This window comes from Orcinus orca, chromosome 14, assembly GCF_937001465.1.
Source record: "Orcinus orca chromosome 14, mOrcOrc1.1, whole genome shotgun sequence".
Taxonomy (NCBI): Eukaryota; Metazoa; Chordata; class Mammalia; order Artiodactyla; family Delphinidae; genus Orcinus; species Orcinus orca.
In genome coordinates, this window is record NC_064572.1 from 74,957,514 (window position 1) to 74,978,226 (window position 20,713).

General features: G+C 41.7%; 1 protein-coding gene across 10 annotated transcripts in view; it reads right to left on the reverse strand.

Annotated features, from left to right (window-relative positions):
* ABLIM1 (actin binding LIM protein 1) overlaps window positions 1-20,713 on the reverse strand; it is a 315,505-nt gene that overhangs the window by 119,081 nt on the left and 175,711 nt on the right. For all 10 annotated transcript variants that reach the window (XM_033420977.2, XM_049697065.1, XM_033420975.2 and 7 more), the window contains 2 exons: window positions 4,671-4,854; window positions 335-444 (listed from right to left, as the gene is read on the reverse strand). In XM_033420977.2, coding sequence (XP_033276868.1) covers window positions 335-444; window positions 4,671-4,777 — 217 coding nt within the window. In that variant the 5' untranslated portion in view covers window positions 4,778-4,854. The remainder of the gene's footprint in view (window positions 1-334; window positions 445-4,670; window positions 4,855-20,713) is intronic.

Consider the following 20,713-nt stretch of genomic DNA (forward strand, 5'->3'; position numbering starts at 1 on the left):
CATCACCACCAAACGCTCTCACAGCTTAACCTCCATGACCAGACAGGAGCGTTTCTGATGTAATAGTTTATAATTCTTTTTCCTTCATTTACTATCAAAATACACAGTGTGATGTCCAATTCTACTTCTGTCCTTTTGAAATAAGGGAGATGCTTCTCACTGCATAGGTTTTAGTGAAGGTTTCTCCACGCATCACGTTTTACAATTGAAAACGCCTTAGATATAGGCCTACTCTTGGCTCCGGCTACCAGAGTTTCTCAAAAAGGAAGGTACCTGCCTAAGCTACCTTTGAGGAATGAAGGAATTCATGTCAACAGGTGGCTGGGGCACTTACTGCCAGAGCAGGAGGCTTCTTTAGGGCTGGAAGACATCGGCTGTGCACACAGTTGGCAAAGGCAGTCTCTCCCATTGAACGTGACTCGGTCACCGGGTGGAAACGGGCGCCTGGAGACAGAAAGACATTGCCCTCAAGGTTACTGCAGCAATTTCATTCCTCTTCCTCACCCCTGCTTGGCTGGCCTCCGGTGCCAATTCACTGCTTCGAAGAGGAGCCAAACCATTTGAAATGCAGCCTGAAGCCAGCCAGCCAGCTGGATCCAGTCCAAACAAACACACAAACGTGCCTCATTTTGAGAGGAAAGGAGAATGCGCAGCTTCTGCGGGCAACCAGATAGTAAAATGATACCGTTTACCTCCACTCATTAGCGGAGGGATGTTCCAACAAGTCACCTAGCAGGGCACACACAGTAAAATTTTCCTTTTCCAAATGGAAACACCTCCAGGAAGAAATATTTCAAATGCCATGGATTCCTATTCAAGCTCAAGGCCCTTCCCCAAGAGAACTGGTTACAGGTCAAGCATTAACTCTTTAAGTTCCCTGGACAAACGTGATAATTATGCTGAATTAGACTTGGTCCTGGATGTCTGAATGGGCGAACTAAATATCTCACAGTGCTAGGGGCCCAGTCCCTTATAAACTTGGAGAAATACGAAGATGCGATAAATATCTGTTTAAAAATTAGTATTAGCTTCCTTTCAGAAAGATATTTTCCTTTCATATTAGATATTCATCAATAACAGCACACGTTGCAAAAATATTGCCTTCTTCAGGTACATTATCAGTTTCTTCTGCTCCCACTTCAGCAGGCAGATAGCTTTAAAAAAAGTCATTAATTAATAGCCATATGACAGTCTCCACGCCTACTTTCTTGCAACTGACCAATTTGTCAATGATCTTCATGAGTTTTCAAATGTGTGATTCTGTCAATCAGGAAATTTGAAACTCATAAGCCAAACATCCCCACACATCTGAGTCAGAAGCAATTTCTTAAGAACAAATTCAAGCTTCGGGACATGTTTTACGTTCACAGCTGCCTTAAGTTGCCCTTCGGCCGCCTAACAGTTGTTGATTAACCATAATGCATGCACAGATAGTAAATTTGGACTTAACTCCACAAATGTGCTTGTTGCCAGTCATCAAGGAGAGTTTTAAACTCTCACACCGCCAAATTTAAGAAGCGCTGAGTTGAGGTGGTCTCTCTTCTCCTCTTCTCTCCTGGTGCCGTGTTACTTTCCGTTGCTCAGCTAAGGCCCAGAGAGGTTAAGCAACTCGTGTGGATTGACCAGCTAGGGAGACCAAGCCACAGGCAGGTGCAGGTGGTATCCACCAACTCAGAACTTGCTCTGTCTTTAATAATCAAAGTCACACTCTGGTGGATACCAACAGGCCTATAGCTTCACACTTATTAAGTAAAACCAAGCAAGCCTCCAATCTGCTCTGTAAGGAGGCCCTCAGGGGGTGAAGAGTCCACAGACACAATAAGCTCAGGTTCTTTGCCTCTGATCAGGGCCAGAACCAGGGTGAGGGCAGCGAGGCACCCGAGGCAAAGCATCTAAGGAGGCCCCTGCTGTCAGAAGTGCCGCATGACCCGGGAGTAAGCACCCCTTTAAACTGTGCGCCCAGGAGCCTCCCTGGCTTCACCCTAGTCCAGGCCCTGCATCTGATCTAAGCTTCTATTTTTTTTTTTTTCTTTTTTAAGCTTCTATTTTTAAACTTGAACCCCACACAGATCCACCATGGGACAAACCAGAGTCCAGTTCTCAACAATGCGACCAGGTCTTCTGAACTTTGAATTTTGTTATTTCATGAATGACCCCCCTTCATTTCCCTACGTCCTCTGCCCATATGGGTTCACTTCCTCCTGACATTTGCCTGAATGTTTGTAATAGAAGGAGAACTGGATTTACAGTCAGAACACCTGAGTTCAAATCTTGGCCTTGCGATGTGAGGGACTGGGAAAATCCCTTATACTCTGAGTCTCAAAGTCACTCATAAGTAGGGATACGAATTCCTGATTGACTCCGCAGAATTGCTCAGAGGGTTAAATTAATTTCTACATGAACGCAATTTGTAAACTGTAAAGGTGGCCTCCTCAGAGGAAACTGGCGTCATTCAGCAGCAGCAACAGTGGGCACCTCTCTGCTGGCTCAAACATGCAGGGACAGGGCTACAGCTGATAAATGTTTGTCCGTTACCAACTTGAAGCAATGGTCTCTCAGGGCCAAGATCAGGAAGCCTCTTGGAGTTTACCTGGGCCAGCGCCCTCCAACCTGACTGAGTCTCCTCCTCCTTGGTGGCCCTTCAGAAACCACTAAATCATCATGAGAGTTAGGGAGGAGAAAGGCTAGAAATGGATATTTTAAAGAGACCCTCCCTAGGGGATTCCAGTGACCACCCAGGTTTGGGGAATCACTTGTATGCAGTTCACAGCCTCTCACCTTACAGATGAGACAATTGCTGTGGAAAAGTTAGCTCACATAGGTCTCAAATCAGCCCAGGAAGCAGGACCAGGACTCGGGTCTCCCGAATGCCAGTCCAGGCTCTTAACCAGGCTGTGAGCTACAGCCTGAAAAAGGAGAGGTCAAGAGGAAGCTTTGCTTTTGATTAAATACAGAAAAAATTTCAGCTCATTAACCCAGAATTTTTAAATTATGATTTAAAAATATATATAATTTTAAAATGGGCTAATAGTTATATAAAGTTATTAAAATAATTTGATTATGAATATTTCATCTAAATCTTATTACAATTTATCCATGTGTATTATCTTGTTAATTAATTATACAAAATCATATTTACCCTTCTAGAGTTTACATTTCTCTGGCCTAGAAACATGAAATGCTGAAAAACAAAACAAACTGAACTGAACTGTAGTTTTTACAAAGGCATAGCAAAATGGAGCGCACAGAATCAACACCATTCCAAAAGGCATGGGATTGCCTGATTAGTATGGGTCCATTAAGTAGCTGATCCTTTATTGGTGAGTCTCCTCATTATAGGAATCGAACCCATTGTAAATTCTGTAATGTGTAGCACTCAAAACACAACAACAATGAACCACATTTTCCACTCACACTTCACACAGTTTCCTTCTTCTCTCTGACTGATCATTTTAATCAAGCTGCTTTGTGCAGTAAAGATCTAACCTTGGTGGATGATAGAGAGGAGGGGTTGGCAACTTTTCCGCTGAAAGATCAAATTGTAAATATATTTTTAGACTGTGCAGATCATAAGGTTTCTGTCACAACTGCTCAACTCTGCCACTGTCACTTGGAACCAGCCATAGACAATACCTAAACAAACGGGCATGGCTGTGTTCCAATAAAACTTTATTTACAAAACAGGTATTGGGTCTAATTTGGCCCATGGGGCAGTTTGCTCTCCCTGGTTATAGAGCAAATGCAACTATTTCACACACCCACTCCCACACACTAATACTTCCAAATAAGCTTCATCTTTCCAAGTATTTATGCCATTGCCTCCCATGTTTCCATTGCTCAAAATGTCTCAAGATCTAGAGCTGCTTTCAGATTTGGTTTCAAGGCACTTAAAATCAGTCACATTATTTAGTGGAGGATATCACATATAAAGTTTCCTAAGTAAATTACTTTTTGACTCAGCCTGATAACACACTAGGAAAATAAAAACATCTAAAGGTGCATCAGAAAAAATTATTTTAAGACAAATGTATGATATCACTTTTATGTGGAATCTAAAAAAATGATACAAATGAATTTATTTACAAAACAGAAATAGACTCACAGACATAGAAAACAAATTTATGGTTACCGAGGGGGGAGGGATAAATTAGGAATTAACAGATACAAACTACTATATATAAAATAGATAAACAACAAGTTCCTACTGTATAGCACAGGGAACTATATTCAATATCGTGTAATAATCTATAATGGAAAAGAATATGAAAAAGATATATGTGTATATTTGTATAACTGAATCACCTTGCTGTACACCTGGAACTAACTCAACACTGTAAATCAAACTGTACTTCAATAAAAAAATTTTTTTTAAAAGAAAAGATATTTTAAGACGAAGTACAACTCAAGGGACTTCCCTGGTGGTCCAGTAGTTAAGACTCAACACTCCCAATGCAGGGGGCCCGGGTTCAATCCCTGGTCAGGGAACTAGATCCCACATGTGGCAACTAAAAGATCCTATATGCCACAGCTAAGACCAGGCACAGCCAAAATAAATAAATACTAAAAAAAAAAAAAAAGAGAGAGACTAGGTACAACTCAAGACCAAAGCACACATTCCAAGCTTTGACAGCAGAACCCAGCGCTTCTCTGTTGGGGAAAGCCACACTTACTTGCAGATCGTACAAGCAAAGCAGTTGGGATGGTAGGTCTTGCCCAGGGCGGTCACCACCTCTCCTTCCACAAACTCCCCGCAGCCATGGCAGCGTGTGCCATACATCCTCTGGTAGTCCAGGGTGCAGAGATACTCTCCGTTCTTTATGAAGAAGCCCCCTTGGGCCAGGTCACAGCCACACACTGTGGACAGACAAGTTCACATCTGGTCATCATGTGCCAAGCTGCTGGGCAGCAGTGCCTTCTACTGCATGCTGCTAACTTACTCTATGATCTCAGCAGTATGGGGTTTGGGAGGGGGGGACTGGTACAAAGAGCTATTTATTGTTGGGCTCTGATTCTCTCTTGCCTCCCTCCCCTTTTGCTTCCCTCCCCTTTGGGAGCTATGCAATGTCTCATGCAAGTAAAATCCATTGGCTAGGGCTCCACAGCTTCTGTGATATGTCTAAGATTCAGAGATAATCAGTCTTTGATGGAAAGATACCTTTGGTTCACGCGGTCTCAAATATGAACAAAACTGTCTCTTGCAGTGCTATTCAGGAAAGCACGGCTTGCCCACACAACTGCTTGGTTTGGACCAAAAACTGTTACTGAGCTGAGTAATAAATTCCCACTACACCAAAAGCTGAAATGTCCAGTGTCTATTTTTTCACACTCTGGAAATACTTCCCCATAGTTCTAAACAATTCAGACGTTTAATTTTCTCTTTGTGCAGTAAATAGGATAAGTCCATTATTTATATATTACAGAGAGAGATAAAAATGAACAAGCAGAAGAGGAAAGAAAAGGGAACATGTCCAAGATAAAACTGTCATTCAGGACCTCAGCACACGCAAAAGAGGCTGCTTTGCTGTGTCTGGATTTTGGCGTCTCTTTCAAAACTGTGCAGCTGTGAATTACGGAGATGGTGCAAAAAAAAGCAGGTCCTGGGATTCCAGGTGTGCATGTTCAGGCAAGACCAGAGCAGGACTCAGCAACTGGTCCAAAAATAAAGCCAAAGGCAGCCTCTGCGAGTAAAGATTTTCCACTGCCAAGTGACTGGGAAGCAACACCAAAGCTGGAAATCTCCATTCTTAACCTCTCTATCCCCAAGTTTGGATGACACTTCAGGGTCTTGGGCAAAGAATCCAGGATTTGTTCTGATTATTCCTGCAAGCAGTTGGTATGGGCACTCAGCTGGGGTAGGGACGAGGTGAGTTCAGTCACTAAATTGCTTTCCTAAGGACCTACTGGAACACATGGTAAGTTCCCATGACACATGAACACATCTAGATGAACTAGTGTTGAGCACAGTAAGATTCTGACGGAATCTTACCGCCCCACCCTCAGTTAGCAGTCTCTACTAACGGCAAACTACTAAAGATACTCAGGGTGACGCAGAACCTACAACAAGCTTTCCACTGTGGGTTCATCTGTCTTTGTTTAGATCAACACTCCACAGCTATGACCTCCTTCTTTGCAATTTATAATCAAGTAACCCAAGATGATGGCCTGAGTCCGTCATGCCTGAAAATGACCACCATATAACCCTACTGTGATCACATTACCTGGAAACCAGCTTGTTCATCACCTGCCGCCTCCCTAACCTGCCAGTCCCCCACTGCTCCCACACCTGCCTTTTCCTTACCAAATGGTCCTGTGGGTCGAGAGAACTCAAGTATGGACTAAGCCTACTCTACCTGCAAATTCCTTCAACAACAATAAACGCAATCCTGAGGCCACAGGACACCTTAGAGTTCTTTCTTCAATATTTTCCTACGTATCTTTTTTATTTTCCCACAAGATGACAAAGCACTTCATGGGTAAGAGTCCTCAGCTTCACTTCTTTTGATTTGTCTTTAGGGACCTCCAACCATGGTATCTGATATAACACCGGGAACCAATTTTTGAATTATTATAAATTGAATCCAGCCTCAAACTTGGCAAATTCCCACTGGTTTCACTCCTCAGTGGCATCAATCAGTTCCAACGACTCAGTTGCTCTTCCAAACTTGGGTATTTCTCAAAACCACGAAAGGTAACAAAATAAGGCATTTGGACTGCTAGTAATTCCCTTCAGTCTCTCTTCCAATCACCTAAGGTAGACAGAATGTAAAAATTCACAGATCCTTTATAAAAAGATCTGGTAGCAATAGGGTAATTATGGTAATACAGATTGTTGAGACAGCTCCAAAGCTAATTCTAAATATTTTAGAAATCCCTGTGTTCACTGCTTCCTTAGGGAACCTCTGCAGCCTCTCTAGTTCACAGGGTTTTGTGAAGTCGACACATCCTGTCCTTTAATAATAAAGTCTTAGTTTATATGAACCTAATATAGCCTTAAAAAATGACTTTTTAATGACTGTTGAGAGATGCCAAACTAAAAGCAAACTGTGCCTCTTCGCAGTTTGATTATTTGATTTGGCTTAGTCCTTTTTTTTTTTTTTGCGGTACACGGGCCTCTCACTGCTGTGGCCTCTCCCATTGCGGAGCACAGGCTCCGGACGCGCAGGCTCAGCGGCCATGGCTCACGGGCCCAGCCGCTCCGCGGCATGTGGGATCTTTCCGGACCGGGGCACAAACCCGTGTCCCCTGCATCGGCAGGCGGACTCTCAACCACTGCGCCACCAGGGAAGCCCCTCTCTAGCTCATTTTATCCTTGAAATATTCTGGTGAATGGGAACTATTTTTTTTTTTTCTTTTTTTTTGCGGTACGCGGGCCTCTCACTGTTGGCGGCCTCTCCCATTGCGGAGCACAGGCTCCGGACGCACAGGCTCAGTGGCCATGGCTCAAGGGCCCAGACGCTCGGCGGCATGTGGGATCCTCCCGGACCGGGGCATGAACCCGCGTCCCCTGCCTCGGCAGGCGGACTCTCAACCACTGCGCCACCAGGGAAGCCTTGGCTTAGTCCTTAAATTCAAAGCAGTGGCCCACATTGGCTTACCAAACTGAACCACTGTTTCCGGTGGTTTATACACAAGGAAACCAGTGTTTGAAAATGGACTCACAGAGGCAGGGGCCATGAAAGGCACACACAGCAAGCAGTGAGAAGGAACGTCTGTACTGCTCAGACCTAAGAGTACTTAACGTTATTACATTTCCTAAGACTGGACTAGTTGGGACGTAATCTCAGACTCTTCCCTCTCCAGGCTTTACTTGCCTGTTCCTCCTCTGACCACAACTTCTCAGTCTCCTTGGCCAGACCCCTAAATGCAAGTAACTCCCATGGATGTCACCTCCTTCCTCTAGAATACAAGGCCTCCCTGGGAACAGGTCTCATCCACTCTCAGAGCTTCAACTATGACTTTATGTGAAGGATTCTCAAATCTATGTCTTTATCTGTGATACCTTCCCCAAGCTGGGCAGAGACGGCACACCTAACTCAAACACAGCATCGTCAAAACAAACTCTACCCTCTCAGCTTCTCTGCCATCTCTTCTGAAACATTCTGCTATTCCCACTTTTAATAAAATGGCAGCGCTATGCATTTTCCCACTCTTACACCAAAATTTTCAACTGTCCACTAAATCCAATCCATTTTCCCAAGAAAACATTTCTTTGATCCATTTCCCTCCTCTGCCTTCTTGCCATCTTTACTCAGGTCCTGGCCTTCAGCATCACTTTCTTGTATTAAAACAGCCTTATTATAACAGTTTGTGTACTGGCCAAAAAAAAAAACCCAAACCTGGGAACAACTCAAATTTCCATCAGCAGAGCAATAGTTGGATAAGTTACGCTATATCCAGTCTATGGAGTTTGTATTAAAAAGAATGGGTTAGATCAATATCTGTAACCTAGAGGCCCGTCCGGGACATATTATTAAAAATTTCACAAAGAATTTTAATAATCCCTTTTTTAAAAAGTCTACTTATGTTTTTATGAACGAGGAAAAGTGAGTTAAGACAAACATAGGGTTATTAAATGGGTTATCTCAGTAGGATGAAGAATTGTTAACTTTTTCTTCACATAACTATGTGTCAGCTCACTTTTTAAAATTATTTAATTTTGCTCATACACACATAACATAAAATGGACCATCTTAACCATTTTTAAGTGTATAGTTCAGTGACATTCAGCACATTCACACAGTTGTGCAGTCACCACCCCCATGCATCCACAGGACATCTTTCATCTTGCAAAACTGAAACTCTGGACCCATAAAACAATAACTCCTCATTCTCCCTCCCTCCCCCCAGCCCCTGGCAACCACCACTCTACTTGCTGTCTCTAAGAATCTGACTATTCTTGGTGCCTATACAGGTAGAAGCTCACTTTAATAATAAGATGTTAAGGAAAATTATCCAAACCTTGTAAACAAGGTGAAGGAGAGAAGCGTGTTCCTCCAGTGTCATGCCGGAGTATTAACAGCTCACACAGAATTATTTCATGACCCAGGGCACTGGATCTGTGTTTGACAAGCTCTTTACTACTAATTAAAAGCCTGGACTTTGAAAGTTAACCATAACTTGTAGACTCTTGTTCGGTAGACGTGCAGATGATTTCTGTCCAGATTTACTCTCCTGTTAGACTGCTAACCAGTTTTATATCTAAGCCTGGCATCTTATCCCAACATCTTTTCTTGAATGCCTTTAAACCCATTCCTTTGGTTCTCCTTTGAACCAGCTTTACATTCTGCTAGTTCCTTCATTAATGAATTGACTAAATCTCTGGTACATGTTCATTCCATATTTGTATGAGAGTCATGTATTTAACTTTTTGAAAACTACACTTTGACAAAGGAGTTACTCTTTTTAACCAAAAATATCTAAAGGTGAACATTTTAAAAATTAAAAAAAACTTTTGGTCTATTTTATATTAACAGCTTTGCTGAAAATACTTTTCACTGGTGGCGCAAAGTAAAACTTTCCCATCCAAATGATCACACATCCCAATTTAAGGTCGAAATTCAGTAGAGGCTCTATTTAGGTTTTTAACTCTGGATGCTCCATTTGTCTTTGCTTTGGTTGAAAGTTAACACATGCCCAGGGAAAAGCATAGATTCCTTTCATAAAAAAATAGAGCTGCTACTTGAGGACACAGGGAGGGGGAAGGGTAGGCTGGGACGAAGTGAGAGAGTGGCATGGACATATATAAACTAACAAATGTAAAATAGATAGCTGGTGGGAAGCAGCCGCATAGCACAGGGAGATCAGCTCAGTGCTTTGTGACCACCTAGAGGGGTGGGATAGGGAGGGTGGGAGGGAGACGCAAGAGGGAGGAGATATGGGGATATATGTATATGTATAGCTGATTCAGTTCGTTAGAAAGCAGAAACGAACACACCATTGTAAAGCAATTATACTCCAATAAAGACGTTAAAAAAAAATAGAGCTGCCAGTGAAAGAGATTAATCAATTGCTTTGATCTCATGATCAATTATTTAAAACATGTCCCACTCAAGGCCCCCCTGAATCTTGCCTGCTTTGCTATCACTAAAGCATGGCCACAAACAGTCATATGTCTTGTAGATGTTACACCCTTGAATTAATTCTCTGCAAACCAAGGAATTCCATTAACTAGTTAAGAAGGAATATGTACATTGAAGCAATTTTATATAAAAGTTGTGAAAATAGTAACAGCACATTTAAAAATCTTACATCTTTTAAAAAATGTTAACAGGAGCTGCTTGTGTTGTAAAAATACCACAGAACAGGAGGGGAACAAAGTATGGAGGTGTCAAATAAGGGTGAAAACAGCATAGTATTCTAGCGGCATGAACAGGGTTGTAGTAGCAACTATTTCTTCAACTTTCTAAAAACAGCAGTTACTTTTTATGTTGCAACAAATTCATTTCAGAGACATTCCATCTGTCAACTAGTTCATACTGCCAGAAACTTAGGAGAATAGGTAATATTTAAAACTCTGCCCAAAGGTTGCTTGGAGGTAAAATGCAAGAGACATTTTCTTCATCTAGATCAAGAGATTGAACATCTCTGCCGGTCTCACTGGTGTTTTAATCATTTCATCCTAGTGAGAGAGGGAGGGATGTCAAGCAAACATGATCAGTTTAGTTTTGAGCAACATAAGAATTCTAATTGGGGGCCTGGAGCCTTAGGTGGGTTCTTTCTTCTCTTTTCTAGGGCAGGTGCTGGTTTTGTGGTCTGGCACTCTGCCAGCTGGTCAGCCCATCACAGGGCATGAAGAGCCCTTCTGAACTTGCCCCAGGGAAATGAAGGCTTTTCATGGCAGGATCTGGGTTACACCCGCTCATTTCTGGCGATAAGGGCCATGTGCTTGCTTTCCTTCTTTCTTTCTTTCTTTTCCTTTCTTCCTTTCTTTCCTTCTTTCTTTCTTATTTTTTACATTATTTTTATTTTTTCTTCCAGTTTTATTGAGATATAATTGACATACGGCACTGTACAAATTTAAGGTGTACAGCATAGTGATCTGATTTGCATACATCATGAAATTATTATCACAATAAGTTTAGTGAACATCCATTACCTCATATAGATACAAAATGAAAGAAATAGAATTTTTTTTTCTTGTGATGAGAACTCTTAGGATTCACTCTTTTAACAACTTTCATATACAACACACAGCAGTGTTAACTATATTTATCATGTTGTACGTTACATCACTAGCACTTATTTATCTTATAACTGGGAGTTTGTACCTTTTTATTGCCTTCATCCAACTCCCCCTCACCCCACCCCCACCTCTGGTAACCACAAATCTGATCTCTTTCTCTATGAATATGTGTGTTTGTTTTAGAAGTACAATTGACCTACAACACTATTCTAGTCATTTATTTTTTTAAATAAATTTATTTTATTTATTTTATTTTTGCCTGCACTGGGTCTTCGCTGCTGCACGCAGGCTTCTCATTGCCGTGGCTTCTCTTCTTGCAGAGCACGGGCTCTAGGCACGCAGGCTTCAGTAGTTGTGGCACACGGGCTCAGCAGTTGTGGCTGGCACGCTCTAGAGCGCAGGCTCAATAGCTGTGGCCCACGGGCTTAGTTGCTCCAGAATGTGGGATCTTCCCAGACCAGGGATCAAACCCGTGTCCCCTGCATCGGCAGGTGGATTCCTAACCACTGCACCACCAGGGAAGCCCACTATGCTAGTTCTTGTAACTCAACGTAGTGATTTGTTATTTCTATACATTTCAAAATGACCATCACAATAAGTCCAGTTACAATCTGTCACCACAGGAAGATATTACATAATTATTGACTATATTCCCCACACTGTACATTTCATACTGGTGACTCATTTATTTTGCAGCTGGAAGTTTGCACCTCTTAATCTCCGTCACCTATTTATCTTCTCCCCCTTCAACCCTCCCCCAAGCATCCACCTGTTTGTTCTCTGTATCTATGACTCTGTTTCTGTTTTGTTATTTGCTATTTGTTCATTTGTTTTGTTTTTAGATTCCACACAAAAGTGGAATCACACAGTACGTGTCTTTCTCTGTCTGACTTATTTCACTTAGCATAACGTCCTCCAGTCCCATCCATGTTGTCGCAAATGGCAAGATTTCATTCTCTTTTATGGCTGAGTAACATTCCATCGTGTATACACATCACATCTTTTTTATCCATTCACCCATTGATGGGCATTTCGGTTGCGTCTATACTTTGGCTACTGTAAATAATGCTGCAATGAGCATAGGGGTGCATGTGTCCTTTCTTTTTTTAAATTGAAGTATAGTTGATTTACAGTGTTGTGTTAATTGTTGCTGTACAGCAAAGTGATTCAGTTATGGGTGCAGGTATCTTTTCTAATTAGTGTTTTTGTTTCCTTCAGATAGATATCCAGGAGTGGGATTGCTGGACCATATGGTAGATCTGTTTTTAGTTTTCTGAGGAACCTCCATACTGTTTTCCATAGTGGCCACACCAATTTACATTCCCGTCAACAGCATATGAGGGTTCCCTTCTTTCCACACCCTAAAAGGGCTATGTGCTATAGAAGTTCTGCTTTACAGGTGAAACCCTGTTCTACCCGGCCTGGGCCAGCACTAGCCCCACCTCCTCTTAGGCTGTCATGTGCAGAAGCAGGGCTGGGACGGACGCAGGGTACGCAACTCTCAAACACTTCATGGGTGGATCTGCACTGTGAATATCACATACTTCCCATCCTCTTCATCCATCCTCTACTCCAACTAAATTTTAAAAGAATTTTATTTCATCCAAGATGTTATTCTATTCATTTCCTCAAACCCTTTTTTCACAGAAAATACAAAGGTAGACTTTGACATAGCATCTTCCCAAACCACTCCCAATTCTATTACAGTGTGGGGTCTCACTGAATCAGATTCTGCTCTGAAACCCAGAGCAGTGTGTTTGAAATTACCATACACTGTAGCTCCAAAGTACTACATGCTGTCGCCCAGAGTTCAAAATAGCTGAACAGAGACTCATAAACAATAATGAGAGGGGGCAGCTTCCACTAAAAATAACCATTCGCTAATGCATCACCCTGGAAGCAAACACTAAGCCTCAAAAACATATTTAAATAGTTTTCACCTTAACTTCTAAATGCGCATCGAAATCAATGATCATTTCTGGGAAAGAAGATAGTTAGAAGTCCGACCAGATGGCAAAATGAGACCCCAAAGCCAGGCATTTGAGGGGCTGTATTAATTCCAAGTTTGAATTTACAATAATAACTGAAGAGACTTGGCTGAAAAGGAAACATTTAGGAAACTCTTTTATTAATAAAATCTTCAACTACAAAGGAAGTTTGTTTTTAATGCTTGTTGTGGATTAATTATGTTAATCCACATTAATTATAACCAGCTCAAATAACAAAGATATCACCCAGAATAATATCTCTCACTCAGTGTACTGTTTTGTTTTGGTTTTGGCCCATAACCCAAAACAAGTATTAAAGTCTTCTCTGATAGCATAGATTACTTAATAATTAGGAAAGATCATGCATAAATGCTGCAAATGTGCACAAGGAAGAAATGAGAGGCTGGCCAGACTTAATAGGACCTTGCTTATCCCAGGTAAGCCTACCTCAGACTAGGCCACCCACTGGAATTTTGGGCCCACAGGTAAATTTTGAGATCTATATTCTCTCCTCTCCCTTTCCCTTTTTCAGTCCCCAGAAAGAGCTCAGTCATGTATCTTTGCCTTTTATGAACTCCCAGACACTAAGGACAGAGCCTCCATGAGAATCATATGTGTATCTATAAGCTGACCCTGCAGAAGACAGATAAAGGCACAGATGCATAGCCATTTTTACCAGCAACCACAGAAAAACAGTTAGCATGGGGTCTATTAACCCTCTTAATGGGCTCTTTTTCTCTGGTTTCTCCTGCCCAATCTACCCTGCACACCTTCTCCCAAGTATTATGGTAAAAGACCTCCTGCTTCACTCTGCAAACATGCTGACCTTGCATCTAAGGCCCTGGCATCTACCAAGCATTCATCTGACTCTTCTTATCATCAGGGCTTTATTCCAGTCAAACTGACCCTCCCATCCCCCTGCCGGATAGACACCTCCTCCACCTCCTGCCAACACCCATACCAAGCCCAGCCAGCCTCTCAGGCCCCACTCAGGTTTGACCTTGTGATGAAGCTGATGGCTTCTTCCAGTCCCCTCTGGCTCTGCTTTCTCTGAGCTCAGAACAATTATTAACGTTTGACTCTTAATATATGTTATCTTGTACCACTGCCATTGAGATTTTCTCCTTATCTCAGTTGCAAGCTTACTGAAGGCAAATACCACTTCTTATGCTGTTTTATATCTTCCATGATACTTAGAGAGATGGAAACTTATTGTCCCTTTCCTCCTATTTCATATTGCTTTAAACCAGGACAGTGTGGGCAGAACCAAGTTGCCCTGGCACAGCATAAAGAAAGAGCCAGTAATCCTGTCTTTGCTTCTGCAAGTACCAAATTGGCATCAAAATAGTGGCGCCAAGGTAGTAACTCCACCCTCTCTCAAATTCTTGAGTCTTTTAAGACTCTGAACTTCCTTCACAACTGAAATTGACCGTAACTCAACAACTCAAGAGACCATTTCAATTCACATGTGCTATGTGTAGGGTCACACTACAGCTCTGCTTTGTGCTCACAATACCAAGAAGGTCCTGATTACAGAGAATAAGACTGTGACTGGTTATGTGCTCCATAATTTAAGGTGCATGAAAAGAAACGAGAATGGGATCACAGAGTAGCAACAGGAGTAATTAAAGGGCTGGGAGAGAACAGCTAAGGAAAAAAAAAAGGTAAATGGAATTGGGATTAGACCAAAGAAAAGAGGTCAGGGTAATTATGGTCTTTAAGTGTATGGTGGGTTATTTTAAGGAAATCAATAATCAGCTCTTTTCCATCTAAAGGACAAACTGGGGAAACATTTGCTTTACATGTACCAAGAGATCTAGGTTAGATAAGCTTATAGCTATAACCATAGAGGTGATTACAAATGAGAACAGGCTCTTGAAAGAGGCTATACTATATCTATGGTTAGAAAATATTTATGACAGAATAAATGGCCTTTCCATTCAGGATAGGAGAGCACTTACACTTTTCGGTATGGACAATGTGATAATGTTACTTTCTTGACCCATACAGCTAGATCAAATCACAGAGATTACATTACAATGAAAAAAGCATCAAATTTATCATTTTATCAGCACCTAAAGTACCATTTTGGAAATGAGATATAAACATGAAGAGTTAGTTCTTATAGCATATAAATTAGATAATATAATTTTACTTAAAAAAAAAAACTAAACACAGAAAACTCTTCATCTGTGTATTCAACCCACACACCCCTCGGTTTTCATCCACTTTACTCCATGAAATCCTTGCACTTTATAAATACACATATTCTACATGGAATGATCCTTGTCTGGTAAACATCTTATAAACCTGAAGATGGCAAAAATGGAAAGTGCTATTGGAGATGGGATGCTTTTCCCAAGCCCTTTCACAGAACCCTGTCTTTAAAGACTAATTCTTGAAAATTATATTGCAATTCATTGACATAAGTAGAAGTTGTAACCCAGATTTTCTAATAGTTTTAGATAAACACTTTAAAAATAATTTTGATGTTCATGGGCTATGAACATCAAAAGGTAGCATTTCCCACACCCTCTAACACACAGTTAAGACTCTCATTGCGAAGTGGCAACAGTCTCTATTAAGACATATTCTGTATGCAGACTTCTGCCAATGCTATCTTGAGAGATGAGCTCATGTGATCTGATTTTTAAAAATTTCCACAGACGTCCAATGTTCAGAAGTCTTTTTAAAACTATGTGGCTATAAATAACATACAACACTAGTTCCATTTTTGAAATGGAATAAAGTGACTCTAATTAATGTTTAAAATGCCATCTTTCAAATGACAGTAGGAGGGTTATGGCTCCATTCATTTCCAGCAGGAAGCTTGCTTCCCCAAATGAAGGCCAGCGTCAACTCCAGACACACCCCTGTCTCCACCACCTTGAACAAAGCAGCCCCTACCCCTGACCACAACTAGCATGCTCCCCCTTTCCAGTCCTGGGAAGGTTATTATGTTTTCTGGAGCATCCGTGTTTTATCATATCTTGTCCCCTTCTTGGCAACATCCCTGGACCATTCAGCTCTAGGTGGTCTCTGCAGTCTTGGGACTCATTGCACCTGTGCTCTGGACCACTCACCTGCACCTGTCCTGCTACCAGCCATGGTTCCTCTAGTAAGTACACCACTTGCCACCAGATCACATGCTCTTTAGGGGTAGGCATCATGTTATAAATACGTTTCAGACCTCCATAGCCTAGGATGGTGAATGGACAGATGATAGATGCTCTATAAACATTTTACATGGTAAACATTTGAAGGCCATCAAGTGTCGATATTCCCAGATTGATTTATGCCACAAATTAAGTGACTTTTAGTAAGAAAAGAATGCAAATCTGCTCTTTGGAATAATGAAGTCCATTTGGTGGACTTTTATTACAAGGAAAAATTAAGTGGCTACTGTAGTTTCATCCTTCACACGGCAGCTCAAATTTCTCTTCCAGAAGAGGTGGGAGTGGGGTAGGAAAGCATTTCCTGACCATCTGCCCATCCCCCCACCACAAACACACTGAGATCCTCCTGTTACAAGCTCACATTTTTGCCCAGGCAGATCTTTTCATTTTCCCTTTATTGTACCAATGACAGTTATTAAGTTATAGTTTTATGATTATTTCAATATCTGATTAATATCTTGTCTTAGTCCATTCAGGCTGCTCTAACGAAATACCACAGACTGGGTGGTTAATAAACAATTGAAATTTATTTTTCACAGTTCTGGAGACTGTGAAGTCCAAGATCAAGTTGACAGCTGATTCAGTGTCTGGTGAGAGCCCACTTCTTGGTTCAGAGAGCAGTCTTCTCATTAGGTCCTCATGTGGCAGAAGGGATGAGGGAGCTCTTTGAGGTCTCTTTTATAAGGGCACTACTCCCATTCATGAGGGCTCATCCTCATGACCTAATCACCTCCCAGAAGCCATACTTCCTAACACCATTGGGGACTGGATTTCAACATATGAGTTTGGGAGGAACACAAACATTCAGTCTATGGAATACCACTATGAAGGCAGAAGTCATGTCTAACTTATATGTATAACCTGATTGTGTATAACTTATTCATGAGTGCCTCAGCACTTGAAAAAAAAATATTTGTTGAGGGACTTCCCTGGTGGTGCAGTGGTTAAGAATCCACCTGTCAATGCTGGGGACACGGGTTGGAGCCCTGGTCTGGCAAGATCCCACATGCTGCGGAGCAACTAAGCCTGTGTGCCACAACAACCAAGCCTGCACTCTAGAGCCCGTGAGCCGCAACTACTGAGCCCACGTGCCACAACTACTGAAACCTGCGTGCCTAGAGCCTATGCTCTGCAACAAGAGAAGCCACTGCAATGAGAAGCCTGCACACTGCAACAAAGAGTAGCCTCCGCTCACCACCACTAGAGAAAGCCTGCACGCAGCAACGAAGACCCAACACAGCCAAAAATAAAATAAATAAAATAAATAAATTTAAAAATACATATTTGTTGAATAAACAAATGTTACTGTTTATCCTCAGAATTTATTGTATACCCTATAGGTTAGACATGGTTTTCATCATTGATAGTCATTTGACTGCAGTCTTCAGCTTTGAACTTATGGGTGCAGATAAATTATATATCAGGGAGTTCTATACCCTTGCTTCTTTTGCCCCATTCAGGATTTCATAGGACATATCTTGATGCTGTGACTTCTTCCATCTCCATATTACTAGTCGGTATGTTTAGAGCATAAATTTTTAAAAATATTTATTTTATTTTATTTATTTATTTGGCTGTGTTGGATCTTCATTGAGGTATGGGGGATCTTCGTTTCCCCACCAAGGATTGAACCCTCGTCCCCTGCATTGGAAGGCGGATTCTTTACCACTAGACTGCCAGGGAAGTCCCTAGAGCATAAATTTTCATATCTACTTTTTAGCTGAACATTTCCTGAATTCTACATTTAATGATGCTGTTCTAAAGAAAAGCCCAATTCCTGTGAACTTCATAGGCCATGAAGGGCCATGACCAGGGAATCCTTATCTGGATGTTTCTGAACAGGCTACTTATATACTCTCCCCCATGCCAATATCCCACTACCAATTCAAAGCCCATGTCCAACAAAGCAGCGGTCCTCAAATTTGGTGAACTGGTTGGAAATGCTAGACCCTGACCACTGAGGTGCTGATCAGGGAGACTGGGGTGAGACCAGGAATCTGAATCGTTAACCAGCATCAGGATTGCTCTGGGGTAGGTGCTTCTTGGATCACACTTTATCATCTCTGCACTAAATGGTTTTATAAGTTTAAGCTTCTCCAGGTAGCTTTCACACAATATACATATCTCCTGATACATCACATCTATTGAGGTTCTCCCACTTCTCATGAAATGTTCAATGAATAAAGAGAAGCTCAGAGTTTTAGAAGTTTTGAGACACAGCAGAAAGGTGATCACTGGCTCTTAGGTACGCTGTAAACACTCTTTCCTGGCGGGAAAGTAGGACTGACTCAGTGGCACTGCACAGCCCACTGGAGGCAGATGATGGGACCCTGGGGGGACCTAGAGCGAAAGGCTAAGGGGAATTTGTTTGAGTCACAGAAGGACCCTTGAAGTTACCTCACAAATGCCTTTCAATCATGGAGAAAGGTGACTCAAGTCTCTCTTCTTGGGTTTAATGTGGATAAGAGGGTTTTAGGGTGCTTACCTCATTTGGGAATTGGTTGATCTTATCAACCAAGGAAGAATTCCAAAAGAAATCCTACTTTTGCCCTGTAGCTGTCACTCAGTAGATAATACCACTCTAGAGGCTATCAAATCCCTTCTCAGATTAAATCAAAGAAAAAGAAATGAGGGACTTTCCTGGTGGCACAGTGCCTGAGAATCCGCTTGCCAATGCAGGGGACATGGGTTTGAGCCCTGGTCCAGGAGGATCGCACATGCCGTGGAGCAATTAAGCCCATGCACCACAACTACTGAGTCTGTGTTCCAGAGCCCGCGAGCCACAACTACTGAGCCCATGTGCCACAACTACTGAGGCCTGTGTGCCTAGAGTCCATGCTCCGCAACAAGAGAGGCCACTGCAATGAGAGGCCCGTGCACCGCAGCGAAGACTAGTCCCAACTTGCCGCAACTAGAGAAAGCCTGCACGCAGCAACGAAGACCCAACACAGCCAAAAATAAACAAAATAATAAATTTATTTAAAAAAAGAAAGAAAGAAAGAAAGAAAGAAAGAAAGAAAGAAAGAAAGAAAGAAAGAAAGAAATGACCATGGTAGAGTCAATTCTTACAGGATACTTTTCAAATTGCAATCAAAATTCACTAATTCAATCTCATTAGCGGCAGGCAAACCTCACCATAGCAGTTTAAAAGTTGGACTACATTTACATAAGTGCAGTTTTTCTTCTTTTCAGTAGATGTCATGATTATAATATGGTAAAACATTTGAGTCCCAAGACCACACTAAAAACAGCCTCATCACTTCAGATGCAAATCCAAGTCTACTATCAGAATCACTGCTTCCCAAACTTTCCCAATTTCACTCATGTACCACCTTCACTATTTTTTGTCATAGTTTTTGTTTCCTTAATGCCTTTTAAAAAATCAGCTCACTTTTTTTTAGGTAAAGCAGACATTTTTATTCATTAGATTTAATGAGTTGATATTATAGTTTTTTTTTAACATCTTTATTGGAGTAAAATTGCTTTACAATGGTGTGTTAGTTTCTGCTTTAGAACAAAGTGAATCAGCTACATGTATACATATATCCCCATATCCCCTCTCACCTGTGTCTCCCTCCCAACCTCCCTATCCCAGCCCTCTAGGCGGTCACAAAGCACCGAGCTGATCTCCCTGTGCTATGCAGCTGCTTCCCACTAGCTATCTATTTTACATAAGTCCATGCCACTCTCTCACTTCGTCCCATGCCACTCTCTCACTTCCTCCCGGCTTACCCTTCCCCCTCCCGTGTCCTCAAGTCCATTCTCTACGTCTGTATTTTTATTCCTGTCCTGCTCCTAGGTTCTTCAGAACCTATTTTTTTTTTTAGATTCCATATATATGTGTTAGAATACGGTATTTATTTTTCTCTTTCTGACTTACTTCACTGTATATAACAGACTCTAGGTCCATCCAACTCACTACAAATAACTCAATTTCGTTTCTTTTTATGGCTGAGTAATATTCCATTGTATATATGTGCCACATCTCCTTTATCCATTCATCTGTCGATGGACACTTAGGTTGCTTCCATGTCCTGGCTATTGTAAATAGAGCTGCAATGAACATTGTGGTACATGACTCTTTTTGAATTATGGTTTTCTCAGGGTATATGCCCATAATGGGGTTGCTGCACCATATGGTACTTCTATTTTTAGTTTTTTAAGGAATCTCCATACTGTTCTCCATAGTGGTTGTATCAATTTACATTCCCACCAACAGTGCAGGAGGATTCCCTTTTCTCCACACCCTCTCCAGCATTTACTGTTTCTAGATTTTTTGATGATGGTCATTCTGACCAGTGTGAGATGATACCTTGTTGTAGTTTTTTTTTTTTTTTTTTGCGGTACGCGGGCCCCTCATTGTTGTG